General features: G+C 43.5%; 1 protein-coding gene across 1 annotated transcript; it reads right to left on the bottom strand.

Annotated features, from left to right (window-relative positions):
* Positions 1 to 5,069: 5,069 nt before the first annotated feature.
* Positions 5,070 to 8,627, bottom strand: LOC124798598 (ejaculatory bulb-specific protein 3-like). Its single transcript, XM_047262066.1, has 2 exons — positions 8,376 to 8,627; positions 5,070 to 5,429 (listed from the first exon to the last, which is right to left on the bottom strand). Exons 1-2 carry the CDS (start codon positions 8,566 to 8,568, stop codon positions 5,233 to 5,235), a joined length of 390 nt encoding a protein of 129 aa, XP_047118022.1. The 5' UTR covers positions 8,569 to 8,627; the 3' UTR covers positions 5,070 to 5,232.
* Positions 8,628 to 18,128: the final 9,501 nt, after the last annotated feature.

Here is an 18,128-nt window from a genome sequence, read left to right as displayed (position 1 = left end):
CCCAAGTTTCCAGCGATTTATTAAATCCTTGAAATGCAGGTGCTGAAACTGCTGGCATAGAAACAAATGGTGCTGATGCTGTTGGAGGAACTTTCTCCCATACTGCCACGCTCGTCACCAAGTGGCTCTACAATGTCTTTAGTATGTCGGACTCTCTCTAATTGGCTGTTGCCGCATTCACAGTATCAGCTACTGCTACCACAGTTCGTAAAACTGTGTCCAAGGTGGAAAAATAGCACGCAAGGATGTGATTTTCTGATCTCTTATGTTGTAGCATGACACCATCTAGGCAGGTCACTATCATACGCCACTTATCATGGGGGAAACAAATGGATTCCCAGGTGATATGTTCGCCGCGGCCTGTGTACTCGCGACAGTCGGAAGCGGAAGTAATGTGTGTGACAAAATATCGGTCGCACTCTCCGAGTCAATCTGCATATAGCTAGAGTAGCGGGAAACTACACTCCTGGAAATGGAAAAAAGAACACATTGACACCGGTGTGTCAGACCCACCATACTTGCTCCGGACACTGCGAGAGGGCTGTACAAGCAATGATCACACGCACGGCACAGCGGACACACCAGGAACCGCGGTGTTGGCCGTCGAATGGCGCTAGCTGCGCAGCATTTGTGCACCACCGCCGTCAGTGTCAGCCAGTTTGCCGTGGCGTACGGAGCTCCATCGCAGTCTTTAACACTGGTAGCATGCCGCGACAGCGTGGACGTGAACCGTATGTGCAGTTGACGGACTTTGAGCGAGGGCGTATAGTGGGCATGCGGGAGGCCGGGTGGACGTACCGCCGAATTGCTCAACACGTGGGGCGTGAGGTCTCCACAGTACATCGATGTTGTCGCCAGTGGTCGGCGGAAGGTGCACGTGCCCGTCGACCTGGGACCGGACCGCAGCGACGCACGGATGCACGCCAAGACCGTAGGATCCTACGCAGTGCCGTAGGGGACCGCACCGCCACTTCCCAGCAAATTAGGGACACTGTTGCTCCTGGGGTATCGGCGAGGACCATTCGCAACCGTCTCCATGAAGCTGGGCTACGGTCCCGCACACCGTTAGGCCGTCTTCCGCTCACGCCCCAACATCGTGCAGCCCGCCTCCAGTGGTGTCGCGACAGGCGTGAATGGAGGGACGAATGGAGACGTGTCGTCTTCAGCGATGAGAGTCGCTTCTGCCTTGGTGCCAATGATGGTCGTATGCGTGTTTGGCGCCGTGCAGGTGAGCGCCACAATCAGGACTGCATACGACCGAGGCACACAGGGCCAACACCCGGCATCATGGTGTGGGGAGCGATCTCCTACACTGGCCGTACACCACTGGTGATCGTCGAGGGGACACTGAATAGTGCACGGTACATCCAAACCGTCATCGAACCCATCGTTCTACCATTCCTAGACCGGCAAGGGAACTTGCTGTTCCAACAGGACAATGCACGTCCGCATGTATCCCGTGCCACCCAACGTGCTCTAGAAGGTGTAAGTCAACTACCCTGGCCACCAAGATCTTCGGATCTGTCCCCCATTGAGCATGTTTGGGACTGGATGAAGCGTCGTCTCACGCGGTCTGCACGTCCAGCACGAACGCTGGTCCAACTGAGGCGCCAGGTGGAAATGGCATGGCAAGCCGTTCCACAGGACTACATCCAGCATCTCTACGATCGTCTCCATGGGAGAATAGCAGCCTGCATTGCTGCGAAAGGTGGATATACACTGTACTAGTGCCGACATTGTGCATGCTCTGTTGCCTGTGTCTATGTGCCTGTGGTTCTGTCAGTGTGATCATGTGATGTATCTGACCCCAGGAATGTGTCAATTAAGTTTCCCCTTCCTGGGACAATGAATTCACGGTCTTCTTATTTCAATTTCCAGGAGTGTATATTAAACTTCCTCAAGAGCATTTCACGAAAATTAGTTCTTCCCTATAACAACGTTCACAGAGAATGTCCATCAAATTCTCGTGCTGATTGTATCTACCTGTAAAATATAAAGCAGCATGCCTCGCAATTGCTACCCTAGTGCAGGTCCTTCAGGTTTTTAAGTGAAACTGCAGTGCTTCAGTGTTTTATTAAAATACACTCCTGGAAATTGAAATAAGAACACCGTGAATTCATTGTCCCAGGAAAGGGAAACTTTATTGACACATTCCTGGGGTCAGATACATCACATGATCACACTGACAGAACCACAGGCACATAGACACAGGCAACAGAGCATGCACAATGTCGGCACTAGTACAGTGTATATCCACCTTTCGCAGCAATGCAGGCTGCTATTCTCCCATGGAGACGATCGTAGAGATGCTGGATGTAGTCCTGTGGAACGGCTTGCCATGCCATTTCCACCTGGCGCCTCAGTTGGACCAGCGTTCGTGCTGGACGTGCAGACCGCGTGAGACGACGCTTCATCCAGTCCCAAACATGCTCAATGGGGGACAGATCCGGAGATCTTGCTGGCCAGGGTAGTTGACTTACACCTTCTAGAGCACGTTGGGTGGCACGGGATACATGCGGACGTGCATTGTCCTGTTGGAACAGCAAGTTCCCTTCCCGGTCTAGGAATGGTCGAACGATGGGTTCGATGACGGTTTGGATGTACCGTGCACTATTCAGTGTCCCCTCGACGATCACCAGTGGTGTACGGCCAGTGTAGGAGATCGATCCCCACACCATGATGCCGGGTGTTGGCCCTGTGTGCCTCGGTCGTATGCAGTCCTGATTGTGGCGCTCACCTTCACGGCGCCAAACACGCATACGACCATCATTGGCACCAAGGCAGAAGCGACTCTCATCGCTGAAGACGACACGTCTCCATTCGTCCCTCCATTCACGCCTGTCGCGACACCACTGGAGGCGGGCTGCACGATGTTGGGGCGTGAGCGGAAGACGGCCTAACGGTGTGCGGGACCGTAGCCCAGCTTCATGGAGACGGTTGCGAATGGTCCTCGCCGATACCCCAGGAGCAACAGTGTCCCTAATTTGCTGGGAAGTGGCGGTGCGGTCCCCTACGGCACTGCGTACGATCCTACGGTCTTGGCGTGCATCCGTGCGTCGCTGCGGTCCGGTCCCAGGTCGACGGGCACGTGCACCTTCCGCCGACCACTGGCGACAACATCGATGTACTGTGGAGACCTCACGCCCCACGTGTTGAGCAATTCGGCGGTACGTCCACCCGGCCTCCCGCATGCCCACTATACACCCTCGCTCAAAGTCCGTCAACTGCACATACGGTTCACGTCCACGCTGTCGCGGCATGCTACCAGTGTTAAAGACTGCGATGGAGCTCCGTATGCCACGGCAAACTGGCTGACACTGACGGCGGCGGTGCACAAATGCTGCGCAGCTAGCGCCATTCGACGGCCAACACCGCGGTTCCTGGTGTGTCCGCTGTGCCGTGCGTGTGATCATTGCTTGTACAGCCCTCTCGCAGTGTTCGGAGCAAGTATGGTGGGTCTGACACACTGGTGTCAGTGTGTTCTTTTTTCCATTTCCAGGAGTGTAGCTTCAACTTCTTAGTATGTGTTTCTAAAACATACAAATTTTCCGTTTTTTTAACTGTCCATCTAAAATTTTTAATTTAAAATTAAATACCACAGCAAATTTTGTTTTTATTTGTCGCTGCAAATTGTTTCAATTTTCTTGGCTGAAGAACGGAGAAATGTACTGCTGACAGGTCACCCCCAGCCCATAGGGGGCGAAGGGTGTGAAATAACAATAAAGGAAAACAAAGAAAATGCTACAACATTTTTCTTTAATCCTATTTGATGAAGATCCCGAACACTTGATTAATACTCAGCTTCACGAAGTCTCGAAGGCAGAAAGGACACCACCTGCAATCCGGGTTGGCCGAGCGGTTCTAGGCGCTACAGTCTGAAACCGCGCGACCGCTACGGTTGCAGGTTCGAATCCTGCCTCGGGCATGGATGTGTGTGATATCGTTAGGTTAGTTAGGTTTAAGAAGTTCTAAGTTCTATTGGACTGATGACCTCAGAAGTTGAGTCCCATAGTCCTCAGAGCCACCTCGACGTGTCCCAGAGGACGTTTCAAAATAATTTCTTGCCCGCCATACGGAGCACCCTGGTCCCAGTTTCGCAACTGTAACATTGATTTTCAATACAATACCAGCACCATTTGCATTTTAATTTTTTCATTTACACATAGTCTGTAGTTATAGTGTCTGTATATACTACATTAGACTGTCCAAGTTTGCACACTTGTCTGAAGGGAAAGACAGTGTTTGACAGTTCACAGCTATTTTATTACGAAATTGGGTCGCAAATTGCTGAAACAGTTTCACGTCACCTGTACCTTTTATTAACGACACATGAAAATTAGTGCGGGGCTGGGACTCGACCCCGGATTTGCCGCTTACAGAAAGCGGTCGCCGTCATTTTAGTCCACCGAGGCGTGTATCCCAATGATTTGCTCAGTTTCTGTGTTCTTCGCTGTCTCTTAAAGTGGGCTGTGGGAAAACCAGAAAAGGAGAGAATCAAAGCGTTTGGGATGAAAATTGATACATAAACCTGTTATGAGAATGGTGAAACGCAACGGAAAAAGATTAGGGTTTAGCAATCCGTCGACTACAACAGCATTAGAGACTGAGCTCAAGTTCGAAGTGGTGAAGGATATGAAGAGACATCGCCGTGTCCTTTTCAAACGAACAATTTGGGTACTTGTCGTAAGAGATGTAGGGAACCAGCGGGAGACATATCTCAATGGTCGGATGGGAATATGACCCGACATCCTCCCAGATGCGAGTGTTGTATGTCTCTACTCTCGTTAATCGCAAATTGCTGTCGACTGAGGCTTGTTTTGTGATGATTACTGTCAAACGTGTAGGCTGGTTTTCCCCGTGGCGATTGTGATGGTGAAAGTTACAATACACAAATACGAATGTCACTGTTAGGACATTTTTCATCGGCAGAGGCATGCAGAGACAATAATTGCTCTTTTCTTAGGTAAACTAAAATAGTAACAGGTATACCTTATACTCAGCAGTAATGGGCTTAAAGGTGTGACTGAACGTAGTACAGCTAATCAACTTGTAGAGCAATGGCCTGAAAGTTTACCAAACACTGTTTTCGAATTTATTGACCACAGGTACGGTTACAGCAGAAAGGGTTTACAATCATAATGTAGAATTTCGTTTTATTTAACATACAACGATTCACAGAAAGTAAAGAGTAATGAGTGTTCTCTCCTACGGTGTGGGTGAGAGACGTCTTCATCACACGCTGATGCCCTTCTGCCTCCAGCTGTCGCCGTACTTGGCGAGAGCCTCACCGTTGGGGTCGTATTTGGTGAGCAGCTGCTTCATCTCTTCTGGCTTATTCTTCGAGATGAACCCCAGAAATTTGGCGACACCAGCCTTCTGCCCTTCTGAACACTCGCCGCAGTTGGTTTTCACCATCTCGGCAATCAGGCCTGTTACCAATAAACATACATTAAATCATATATAAAACTCTTCCTACTCCATAATTTCGGCAGGATATTGAATGATAACTTTAATCTGATGTCAGTGCAATAACAAAACAGGTAATAGATATTTGATAGTAAAGTTTAACTGTTAGTGCTATTTACAGAAATCCTTTAACAAAATTTGCTGCACTATCTTCGAAACTTTGAAGGTAGTAGAGATGAAATACAGTGAGCGAAAATTTGTTTATAACTTGTACACTCTGCAGTTATAAAAGTTATAAGACATGAAAAAGATGCCGTAGTTGAGAAGTGTTTGAGTGAAATCTGTACCCTATCCCTGATATTATTCTACCTATCCATTGAGCAAACAATACCAAGAAGAAATTTGGAAAAGTAGCTAAAGTTCATGGGGATGAGATAAAAACTCTTAAGTTTGCCGATGACGCAATTCTAGAAGAGGCGAAAACGGACTTGGAGGAGCATTCGTACGAAATAGATACTGCCTTGAAAAGACATTGTAAGATTAACAGCAACAAAAGTAAAACACGGATAATGGAATTCAGTCGAATTAAGCCAGACAAAGCTGAAAGAAATAGATTTGGAAAGGACACAATAAAAGTAGTAGCTGAATTTTGCTATTTGGGCAGCAACTTAACTGGCGATTGCTAGAGTGTGGTATAAAATTTAGACCGGCAGTAGCAAGAAAATTTTTTTGAAGGAGAGGAGTTTGTTAATATGATATAAATCAGAGCTATAAAATCTTTTTCTAGGTTTATATTTATGTAGTTCAGAACTGCATGGGAATGAAACGTGGATGATAAACAACCCATACCAGAAGATGATAGAAGCTTTCGAAATGTGATGTTACAGAAGAATGCTGAAGATTAGATAAACTGATGGAATAACTAATGAGGAAGTACAGAATGGAATGAGAGAAAATACATTTTATAGCACGGTTTCACAAAAGAAGGGAGCGATTGATAAGAGACATCCTGGAGGGAAGTATGGACATAAAAATTCTAGAGGGAGATCTAGCCACAAATACACTAAGCTGGTTCAAATTGATGTAGGCTGAAGTAGTTAAATAGATATGAGGCTTGCACAGAACGTATTAGTGGAAGACCTACAATCAAACCAGTCTTTGTAATGAAGACCACAACAATAACTGCGAACCTTAAATACGGATAAACAAAAGACGCTTTCGACAGCAAATGTAACCTACCGCTTTTAGAGATCGTTGAACGCAACTAATTTATTCTGTGCAAATCCATTTCTGTCGATATTGTTTCTTTGAATTGGAGCCACATCTTGTCTAAATTTACATTGTTCATTTAGAAGGAGCGAAAATTGTCTCTCAGGAAGGCGTCAAGCGAATTGTTGTCTGCTTTTTCGCATAGATACACTTTTCCTTTCTTTTTGGTGGGCTTAGCATTTTGTAAACAAGACTATGGCTTCACGAATCAACTTATTTTCCTCATGATATGTGCAGCTTTTTTAGTCCTTAACTCAGAAGAAAGCACTGAAATAATATTTTTTGCAAAATAACCTCTATATAGTAAAATCAGAGCTAACAAAACATAAATCAATTTTGTACAAATACACTGTACCATGGTGGCATAGTGGTTATCGCATCTGCCTAGCGAGAGGGAGACCCATGTGGAAATCCCGGCCTTGGTATAAATTTTCATTCGTTGTTACAGTCACCGTATATACATCACAGATGTTCGAGAGTTGAAAAGGACTGGGGGAAGCATATTGTTTCAATTGATTCAAACCACTTGTGCCTGGATTTCAGGCTAGAACCCCCTTTTTCGTTCACTGTTGAGGTGCTAATCCAAAACAATTGGAGAGGATCTGAAATGGTGTTCGTGTTTAGGAGGAATACCAAGTGAGCCGAGGCGTGAATGAGAATTTGGATTGAGGAGGGAGGGGTGCTAGGGTAGTCTGTGCAGTTGTGCAAAGCTGCAGCGTCAGGGTGGCGTAATGGTTAACGCCTCTGCCTACTGAGCAGGAGACCGTATTAGAATTCTGGTTTTGGTACAAATTTTCATTCGTACTTCAATCTACATATATAAATTGTATGCTTTAGACCTGAAAAGGTCTCGGGAACCACATTGTTTCATTTGATAATAAACGAATGTGATTGTTAATAATTATATTACATTCAAATTAACGTCTAAGCGAACTACTGCATCTAATGCAAGCTTTAAAATTAATTTTTATGTATTCTTCACACAAACTTGGCGTCCAATAAACGAAACCATCTGATTATTTTGGAAGCCCATTGTGCAACTCTGGTGTTGAGTTTAGGTACCTTAGTAAGCATCAAAAATCCACGTATCAGGGATAAAACCGGAGACAGTCCTTCAGTTTGGTTCCTGCTTCTCTTCACTTCCATTATCTAATGGAAAAACACTATCTTTTATCAAGATCATGTACAGAACACCCCATTAAGCGACTTTGTGAGCCAGTACACGAAAGAAAGACAGGAATTTAGCACCAGCAGTGAACGATGTGATGGTCCAACCAGCTTCCGGAGTAGTGTAAGCAAGCGTTTACACTGTCCACTTTTGTAAGTCAAAATGGGATTAACTTTTTCCTATGTTGACAGGAAATTCTTCACAAATTTCATTGGAATTAAATATTTTACTGCCTTATCAGGAACAGATTAAAGATTTACCAAGCTGTAAAACCTATGGCTATGCATTTGAGAACAGTTTCAATAAATATCAGATAATTTGGATACAACATTACTAGTTCGTTTTACGATTTTTTGTGCAGTTACGGCAGCATTGCAATTTGCAATGTAAGCGTGGGTATGTTGTTGTATCGTACAAGGTCATCAAGGAAACATAATCAGAAGTACTGGAAATGATCACCAAAGAGCTTCTGTTTCAACAGAAAAACATATTTAATGAAAGTGTGTTTGTGGTTTGGAGGAGAGAGACTCACTTTTAACGACTTTGGAGCGGACGTTGCAGTCCTGGTCGGCGTCGCTGAGGAAGCAGTTGACGGCGGCGTCAACCCTGGCCGGATCTGCCAGCACCTCGTCCACGTCGATGTTGTCCAGCTGCGAGAGCAGGCGGTTCTCCGCGGCGACCAGCGCCGGCACGGCGGCGAGGACAACAAAAGTGGAACGGGACATGGTGGGGAGTTGCGTCTGGCTGGATCAGAGAGGCTGTGCAGTGTGCGGAAAGAGTGGACGGCGGCGCTTTTTAAACAGGCACCTGGACCCAGCCTTGGTGCTGAGGCACTGCGAGTTCCATGAAATGTTACTCCGCGCTAGAGTGCTGCGTCACGAGGTCAACAGGTCGTAATTGCCTGTACAAAGTCCAATACGCGAGAATTCCACCGTTCCTCCGGATCTTCCAGAGTTGATATCTTAGAAACTATTGAGGCCAACCGCTCTTATAATTGTGCGTACAAAGTCCGATACGTGACACTTCTGTCGTTCCTCCGGACTCTTGCAAGATGTCGTTTTAGAACTAACATGCAGTTTACTACACTGTAAAATAAAGGGGCATCTTATGAGTATCTTACAATTACTCACTTTTTTACTGCCGTTGTAGACGTATCTCTGTTGTCTAACGTATTAAAACTTTTTTTCAGCAATATTTCTAGTGTATTAAAAATATTGTGACACATCACTTCCTTCCCCTTGCTGCTTCGGTCGGTCAGCGCGTCATCGAGTTTGCCGAGGGAAGGAAGAACGGTAGAATTACATCTAAGCAATCGAAACTGCACTAAGCTTGGTGACTAGCGTCATGAAGGGGGTGGTATATCACAGAAGCGGTAGACGCCAAATTCTTTATCTGCTGCATTTCTTTACCAGGAATGCATTCCAATTTCATCCGCCCTGGCAGTTCCAACCTCAGTTACGTCGTCGTGTGCTGCATATTCATCTTCACTCTCCTGACCGGCATTGATTATTATATTCTCTATAGCTTTTATTATGCCATCTCTGCGCCAATATCCATTTTAAATTCACTGTACTTGTTTGCAAGCTTTCAACCAATCATTCTGGATAATCTTACATAAAGACACTATGGTTATATTTTTTGGGTAGTTAAAGTAATGGAATAAAGTTTTTCTGCAAATTTTCATTTCATCTTATTCCATATTAACTCTGTGGTTTTCAAAACACAGTACCGTAGTATGGTGGGAGCGTCGGAACAACATATACAAAACGGCATCTTCTTAAGGTTTGGCTTATTATAACGCAGAATTTGCAAAAGCTCATTTCTTGTTAAGCATGGTTTAGGGCAGATTTTGTTATGTATAAGTCATTAAGTTACCCTTTTCGCGAGTTGCAGTTGTGGGGGCTTTATTTGTGTGGACTGTATGATACAAATGCGTTATGAAGAACAACGTTGCTACCAACTGGGATATTAGGAATAAATTTCTCTTCTAACCATTTGTGATATACTTCCTCATTCATAACATCTCGATGTGATTTAAAATCACAATTAAATGTGCTCCCTCTAGGAATCCTGTTCCTCGGCCAGCGTGGACAACAAGTACTCTCTGGCCTCCACTGCTAATAATAATTACATCTGGAACTTTCTCATTCTGCAAGCAGTTTTTCATGGTACAAAGATATACATCCACCTTTCATCCGTGAATACCACTTGTGTATTTGGCTCTGAGAACTATGGGACTTAACATCTGAGGTCATCAGTCCCCTAGAACTTACAACTACTTAAACCTAACTAACCTAAGGACATCACACACATCCATGCCCGAGGCAGGATTCGAACCTGCGACCATAGCAGTCTCGCGGTTCCGGACGGAAGCGCCTAGAACCGCACGGCCACCCAGGCCGGCACTTGTGTATTTGGCACCTTTCCATTATTTCTGATTGTCGTCAAGCATTCCGCATTCTTTGCAACAAAGTCGGGATGTTCAGTTAGGATATTTCTGTTATATCCTACGTTGTTTGAAATTAATTCCCATCCCTTCCAAAATTTTTCGAAATGTTTCTATTCCCCCTTGAAACTCTGCTCGGCTCTCTCAAACTTGGGATTTTATTCTTCTGCTCGTAATACTTTAACATAATGCTTTATAGAACTCATTTATAGAAACTACTTTTGTGGAATGCCTTTGTTTTAGGAGTTTTAACTCTTTTTCCTGTTTCTTCGGCTTTCTTAAAGTCTTTAAAATGTATCTACTCTTATTTATGACTTCCAAACAGTTTTTGCCACCCACAAGATTTTTTTCGGAAGAGGCATCACTCACTTAGACCGCCGTTTTTCTTCGTGGCACAATTGTGTAAGTCTGAGTATATACTCTTTTTTACCTGAATGTGCCCACTTCCGTGACATTTTCCTCTGTTTCCATTCCCAGGGGTATTGACGGTTATGATCAAGCCCACTGCGCTATGATCTGTATTTCGCGAGGATGATGATGGTGATGATATTTGGCTTGTGGGGCGCTCAGCTGCACGGTTATCAGCGTCAGTATAAATTCTCTGTCTTTACAGAGGAGTCTCGCCATTTTCACGAATGATGATGGAAGGATGAGGGCAACACAAATACCAAGTCCCCTGACCCGGCCGAGAATCGAACACAGGACCCCGTGATCCAGAACCAGCAACGCTAACCACCAGAACATGAGCTGCGGACATTTCGCGTGGACACGCTGAACCACTTCACAACTGATCTGAAAGTATTCGCAACGCTTTGCGTTTTCCTTCATCACCACTGTACTTGTTTACTATGACGTCATCGCGTCTTTCCGATAACGACCACGGGAGCTAAGTGTAATAGTATCATGATTGGGTAATAAATAGCTTGCCGCGCTGCTGCTGCGGTCGCAGGTTCGAATCCTGCCTCGGGCATGGGTGTGTGTGATGGCCTTAGGTTAGTTAGGTTTAAGTAGTTCTAAGTTCTAGGGGACTGAAGACCACAGCAGTTGAGTCCCATAGTGCTCAGAGCCATTTGAAGCATTTGAACCGATAATAGATTTCTGCCTCATTCCTAACACCCCACAAGCATAGTCACACTAACACCACTGGAACAAATGTTATAGCGAAGAACGGTTTAGTCACATTACGGTGCACCCTTTGCAGTAAACAGGAAGATTATTTTTCTTTGAAGCGCACTAGGTCATTTCAGCATGTATCAACTACACTGGGAAATCGCGTGATTTTGCAATTCATAGACAGTATGATTACCGTTCGAACCCTTGTTTGCACACAATGGCACTAAATTGGCAGTGTTTCTGGAATAAGTAGTAAGCGATGAACGCTAGAGTGCGAATTATTTTCCGTAGCGGAATTCTTGCATAAATGCATTCAATATTCTACTAGGTTTACGCCCACGTCTTTGCCCACATACACCTGTGTCACATATACTGCGCACATAGATGATTCACCGCTGTTTTACACCATAAGACTCCACAGAGGGTGTTAAATTTATCTGTGGTATTCAGTCGTGTCGTCCATATTCTTAGTTCCGAAATTATTTGTTCGTTACAGTGCTCATTCCCTCAGCCTGGTCGACACAAGGAACAGCACAAACAAAGAAAAGTTTCACTTCATACTTTTAAAGTATTCATAGTCGATTAAATACAGGATATAAAAACCGACAGTTCGTTTTAGAACTTTTGTATGTATCATGCCATTACCGATCCCTATGGCAAGTACGATTATCTCACTCCCGCAGTACATTTATACAAAAAATGAGTCATTTATATACCAAATTTGCTTGAAATTGCTCTAGGCGTCCTCGAGTTGTGCTTTTACGTAGCACTCATTTTCAGTCACATGGATGCTAAGGGCATGTTAGTGACACAGGTATTCTTCTTTTTTTATTTCCAGGTTCCAAGAGATATGTGTGTCCAGTTTGGGAGGAATTACTTCAGGCTTTACAGAGATGGCCCGATGTGTCCCCATCTAGCAGACCCTCTTTACTCCCCGACACCTCTCTGCCACAAAAACACACCCACCTTGGAGCGAGGTGTTATCAGGCATGCCTCCAATAAAGCTAGCGACCCCAGAAACAATGTCTACGATACTAACATCTGTCGTTATCGAATATTTTTACATATCATGCCTTCTCAGCCCCACACTGGAGCGTGTATGTAGGAGTGTATCACCAGACACAGTATTTTTACAGAAATAATTGAAATAATGAGTCATATATATACATAGAATTTGATCGAAGGTAGTCCATAGCTTAGTGTGTCCCCACACCTTTCCCCATGAAATGTAGGTTGTTCTTACTCACACAGTGCTTATTTCCAGATGGTAAATTATTTGTGTACCACGTTTACTTGAAATCAGTCCTGTGGTTTAGGAGTAGTTGAGTAACATGCATAAACATACATGTTAATAATACATAGAAGATTATTAGCTCAGAATTCCAGTATTGTCCGGGTACTTCTTTATTCCATTCCCCTATTAGGCCATCTCCTCCTCGCTTTTCTCTGCCAGTCTCCTCCTCCTCTATCCCAACACTCATCTCCTCATCCCACTCTCCCTGTTCATCTACTCTTCCCCCTCTCCTCTCTCTATCAACCACCACCTCACTTCTCTATCTATCCATCCCCACTGTCTCTATCCATTTACTCCTCTCCTTCCTCTCTCTGCCCATTTACTCCTCCACCTTCTCTCTGTCCATCTCCTCCCAACTATCCTGTGCATCTCCTCCTCACCTCTCCCTTTGCCTGTTTCCTCCTCCCCTCTCTCTGTCCATCTCCTCTATCTTCATTCCTCCATCCACCTTCTCCCTCTCCTGTCTGTCTGTACACCTCCTCCGCCCTGCCTTCTCTGTCTATCAATCTTTTATCATACCCAACCCCACGTCAATGAGACGTTGTGTAATATCCCTTTCTTCAAAATTAATCGCACTGCCGATCATTCCAAAGATGGAATAACGCTACGTTGTAACCTTTGAAACAAAATAAATTAATTTCTTTGGCGAAGGATTTTGTTTCCTTCGAACTCACTCACTCACACTATCGTCTTCTGTCTCGTTGTGGAAACATGATGTAACGAGGGGGTACGGAATTTTCTCGTGCTTGTACATTTTATGACACTATATACGTTCAAAGGGAATACTAATATTTACTAACACTTTTATTTTCCTTGTCCAAACTCATTTTTTATTTCTTTCAGGATTTGTAAGACGAGACGACTTGGAAGTCTTGATATGGTGATGCGATTGATCGGCCGCCATTATAGCCACCTATACGCAAATTTTCATGAACTATCAGAGAACCTGCCTTCATTACCTTTTCATGATTTACGAAGTCCAATTACTACATATTGAATGCATTTTTATCAAACCTTTATTACTGATACGTGGTCTAGCATCACTTTATTAATTACTAACCACGGAAATCAGCTACGCCAACCAATTTATTTTCTTTATTCTAAAGGCATATCGTTATAATTAATTAATGTTTCTATCTCAAATAAGCATAGAGAAATCTTTTATTATAAATCAGTGGAGAAAATTTATTATAAATGGCGACACCGAGATAGGACGTGTAAATTCTAATAATTTACTTTACTGTTTCCTGGAATTCGGCCTCACCGGTGTGGGATGAAAGCATTGTTATTCTGAAACTGAATAAAAAGATAATTTACGAGCAAAATTGGACGCAGTAATCTTACGTGAGGAACCCATTGCGGAAGGCGACGCATCAACATCGCCATTTCAGGTACCGGCATTAGGCGTAGCAAGCTTTCTCCTCCAGTGGATATGATAGTAACTGTAGGAACTGGAGGAGAAAGCTTGCTACGCCTAATAGCATTCGTCCACCAGTACTTGGTTAATGTATATTTGCCTTTACGTATGTATGATGATGAGCTGTGTGTCACAATATGACCTGTGTTTGCTTGTATATAATGGCGAATGTGCAAATTCATATTTAATTACGTTAGCTACTATCTTTCTTAGCTTAGTTCTGTAGATACCTCTTCCAGTCTTGGTCGTCTACAAAAAAATTTTAAATTATTTTCTTAAATATGTTTGCTACGACGAAAATAAGAAAAGCGAACAAATTGGCTAAGCGCGATAACAATGATGTTGAAATGAACGCTGAACAAAGTGAACTTGACATCATGGATGTATAAAATTCTCTTATTTCCGATCCCGAATCAGAACTCAGCTCTGAAACGGAGGTAGATATTTTACATGAAAATTTCCGGTGTGAAGATAACCGCAGACCATCAAACACTAAGTTCAGGCTTTGAAACTGCTGAGGACGTTTCACGGGAACTAGACGTTCCAATGGACAATGTTTCCCGTGAATCTGAATTGCAAAGTAATAATCCACTTATTGATTCAATTATGCCACTGATGAAAAAAGTTAAGGAATTGTCAGCTAAACAACAAGAGTTTTTGGCTGAACAAGAAAATTTATGTGAGGAGTTTAAGATTTATTACTAAGAGTTACGTAAGGTCTTAGAAATTTTCAAGCAGGACAGAAAAGACAATTCTATGAATTAGTAACTTCAACTGCTAATTTTAATAACTTTCCACTGCACTACAATCGTTTGAAAAGGGACGTACCACAGTTGAAAACAGCTTATTGTGATAGTCTAGTAGTCATACCAGGTTTGAAAAAAGAACAGAAATAAATACGTGGTGCTGTAAAATAATCCGAAAATAAAGTGAATACTTCTGTCGAAAAGCAGGGGACCAAAGTGGAAAAACGGTTGAAAGATCAATGCAATGGCTAACAGAAAAAAATATGGAGACAAACGATAAACTGAATTCCGAATTCGAACGAGCTGTGAATGAAAGGGTCAATGCCGCCGTATCGAACTGTAACAATTGTGGAACTTGAATAGCTTCAGACAAACTTTCAATAAAGATTTACCGGAATGGCGTGTCCAGATGACTACGCAGATTTCTAGCATGGAACAAGAAATATCTGCAGTCAAAGGTTTAAATCAAAGCACAGCACGGACTGCAAACCAAATTCTCAATGAAAGTACTAATCGCAATGTTTTACCGTAACCGTACTGTAATGTTGTGGTTTCTAGTGGCTTGTTACCGAACAGTTTACCATAGGAAATACCGGCAACCTCTATGTTGCACAGTGTCTTTCTTGAAGACAGCATTCTCAAACACAGGTAATTCAGGCCTTATATCACAGAAAAGAAAAGTCTACAACTGATTGTATTCATTAAGTCCTTCAAAGGGCTGTTAGCGTCATCCAGGTCGGGAATGATCCAGTCTCACACAAAGATGTGCTGAAAATTGTGAAGGCAAAAATGTGGTGTCACCGCCAGACACCACACTTGCTAGGTGGTAGCCTTTAAATCGGCCGCGGTCCGTTAGTATACGTCGGACCCGCATGTTGCCACTATCAGTGATTGCAGACCGAGCGCCGCCACACGGCAGGTCTAGTCTAGAGAGACTTCCTAGCACTCGCCCCAGTTGTACAGCCGATGGTTCACTGTCTACATACGCTCTCATTTATAGAGACGACAGTTTAGCATAGCGCCTTCAGCTACGTCATTTGCTACGACCTAGCAAGGCGCCATATTCAGTTACTATAATTACTTCAAGATTGTATTCTGAACAGATAATATTGTGAATCATGTACCGTCAAGAGCGACGTTCATCATTAACGGATTAAACTTAATTGCAAAATAATTACGTCCGCTTTCTGAATTCTCACTTGTCATGTTCCAGACCTCACGTCAGTATAGTTCTTCCCTCCTCACGCCAGCCTGGGTGAGCTAAAACGCGTGCATTTCGGCCTCCACTCGTAACACGGTGTTGGCTCTTCTGCCAACATAACAAAAATACCATTAGATATTCGTGAGAAGTTAACACATTTACACTAAGACGACACAGAACACTTTATGTCGTTCCTAGATTCAAGTCAACTATACACGAAGATGTGAAGACCATTAAGAACAACAATAACGGCTATAACAATGCGTCGCTGCCGAGCCAGCCGCGCACATACCATGGAAAGCAGAGCCTGAGAAATGAAATTAGTATTTACACACAGCATAGTCAGGTAGTAGCCGGACTGCCTGATAACCACAGATCCTATCAAGGACATCGTGTGCTTGTCATAGAAGTGACGAAAGAACCGCTACACGCTGTTCATGTTGAAGGTTCGACAAACTGAATTCGACGTCATTAAGCCCTCCGATGTTGATCCTATCACAGGATGGGGGCAATGTTGGCGGTCACGTGGAAATGCTCCGCTGTAATGGGATGATATTAAACAACAACTATACAATGATCAGCATACAGATCAGAGTCAAATGCAAGTAATGATGCAAGAATATATAAACGCTACCGTAGGAACAATCCTTACTACGATTATCCTGGATACTGATGCCTTTGTAAATGTCATGTCATAAAAATTACTTAGTATGATTTTGGAAGTCAACAAAGTACCAACATATCTGGTGCAAGGTCGCAGCCTAGCAAATGACAATGCCCGTTCCCAATTGCGAAGAATTTTATAATTGACTGTTTGGTAGGTATTGAGTTTTTAAGGAACAAGGACGCAACGATAGACGTGCATCGAGAGTGAATATGTTCAGGTCAAGTTAACGTGATAAATACCGGCATGGAATGACATTAAAGATTTTTAAAGGCTAAGTGTGCACCTCTTGACGATAATCGACTTGGTGCAGTAAGAACCGTACGGACAACGCTAGTGGCGTTGATGATGTACTTAAATCACCCCAACTTTATGACCAAAAACGATAACAATTGAATGAATTACTAATGACACATTTACATGTATTCGATGAAAGCCGTGGATTGATAAACACTTATGTCTGTCATGTGGACGTAGCGCAATATAATAATTTCTGTAGAAGGTCATCCCCATCCCCTGGGCGAAACTTGCGGCTGTAGGACATGACACTGGAGGACATTATCATGGAATATTATTGAGCCTTCACACTCTCAGTATTGTAGTCCTTTATTACATGTAAAGAAGCCTAATGGAGATGTACGTCTGGTCCTAGATGCACTCGCAGTTATTAAAATTATAATAATAGTATGTACATAACCTGAGAATTTGGAGGAGTACTTACAAAAGTTTCCGAGCCGTCTAAGGCGCTGCAGTCATGGACTGTGCGGCTGATCCCGGCGGAGGTTCGAGTCCTCCCTCGGGCATGGGTGTGTGTGTTTGTCCTTAGGATAATTTAGGTTAAGTAGTGTGTAAGCTTAGGGACTGATGACCTTAGCAGTTAAGTCCCATAAGATTTCTCACACATTTGAACATTTTTACAAAAGTTTCTCGGTGTACACAACTTATCTAGACTCCATTTGACATCTTCCTACTGGCAGATCCCATCCAATAGCAGAGTCCAGGTAATACACAGCTTTTGTTTATGCTGGCAAGAGCTACTTGTTTTGTGTTTTACAGCTTTCGGTCTAAATGTGAGCTGTGGTGCATTTATTACAGGGTTAGACACTGTGCTCAGATCTGATATGGTAGACAATATAACGTTACATGTCGATAATATTTTAAATGCTGCTCCCAAATGGAAACAACACCTGGATTTATTAGACAGAATTTTCTGCAAATTTTCACAGAGTGGAGTGACAGCTAATCTACAGAAGTCGATATTTGGCAGAGAGAAAATAAAGTTTCTAGATCTTGTTATTTCCCCATCAGGTATAGTACCTGATCCTGAAAAAATTAGTAAAGAAGAACACAGGTTGGTGTTGGCCAGATAGATCTCAAACAGACTTTGATGCTATTAAAGACGCA

Source organism: Schistocerca piceifrons, chromosome 5 (genome assembly GCF_021461385.2).
Source record: "Schistocerca piceifrons isolate TAMUIC-IGC-003096 chromosome 5, iqSchPice1.1, whole genome shotgun sequence".
Lineage (NCBI taxonomy): Eukaryota > Metazoa > Arthropoda > Insecta > Orthoptera > Acrididae > Schistocerca > Schistocerca piceifrons.
This window is presented reverse-complemented; position numbering and strand designations above follow the sequence as displayed.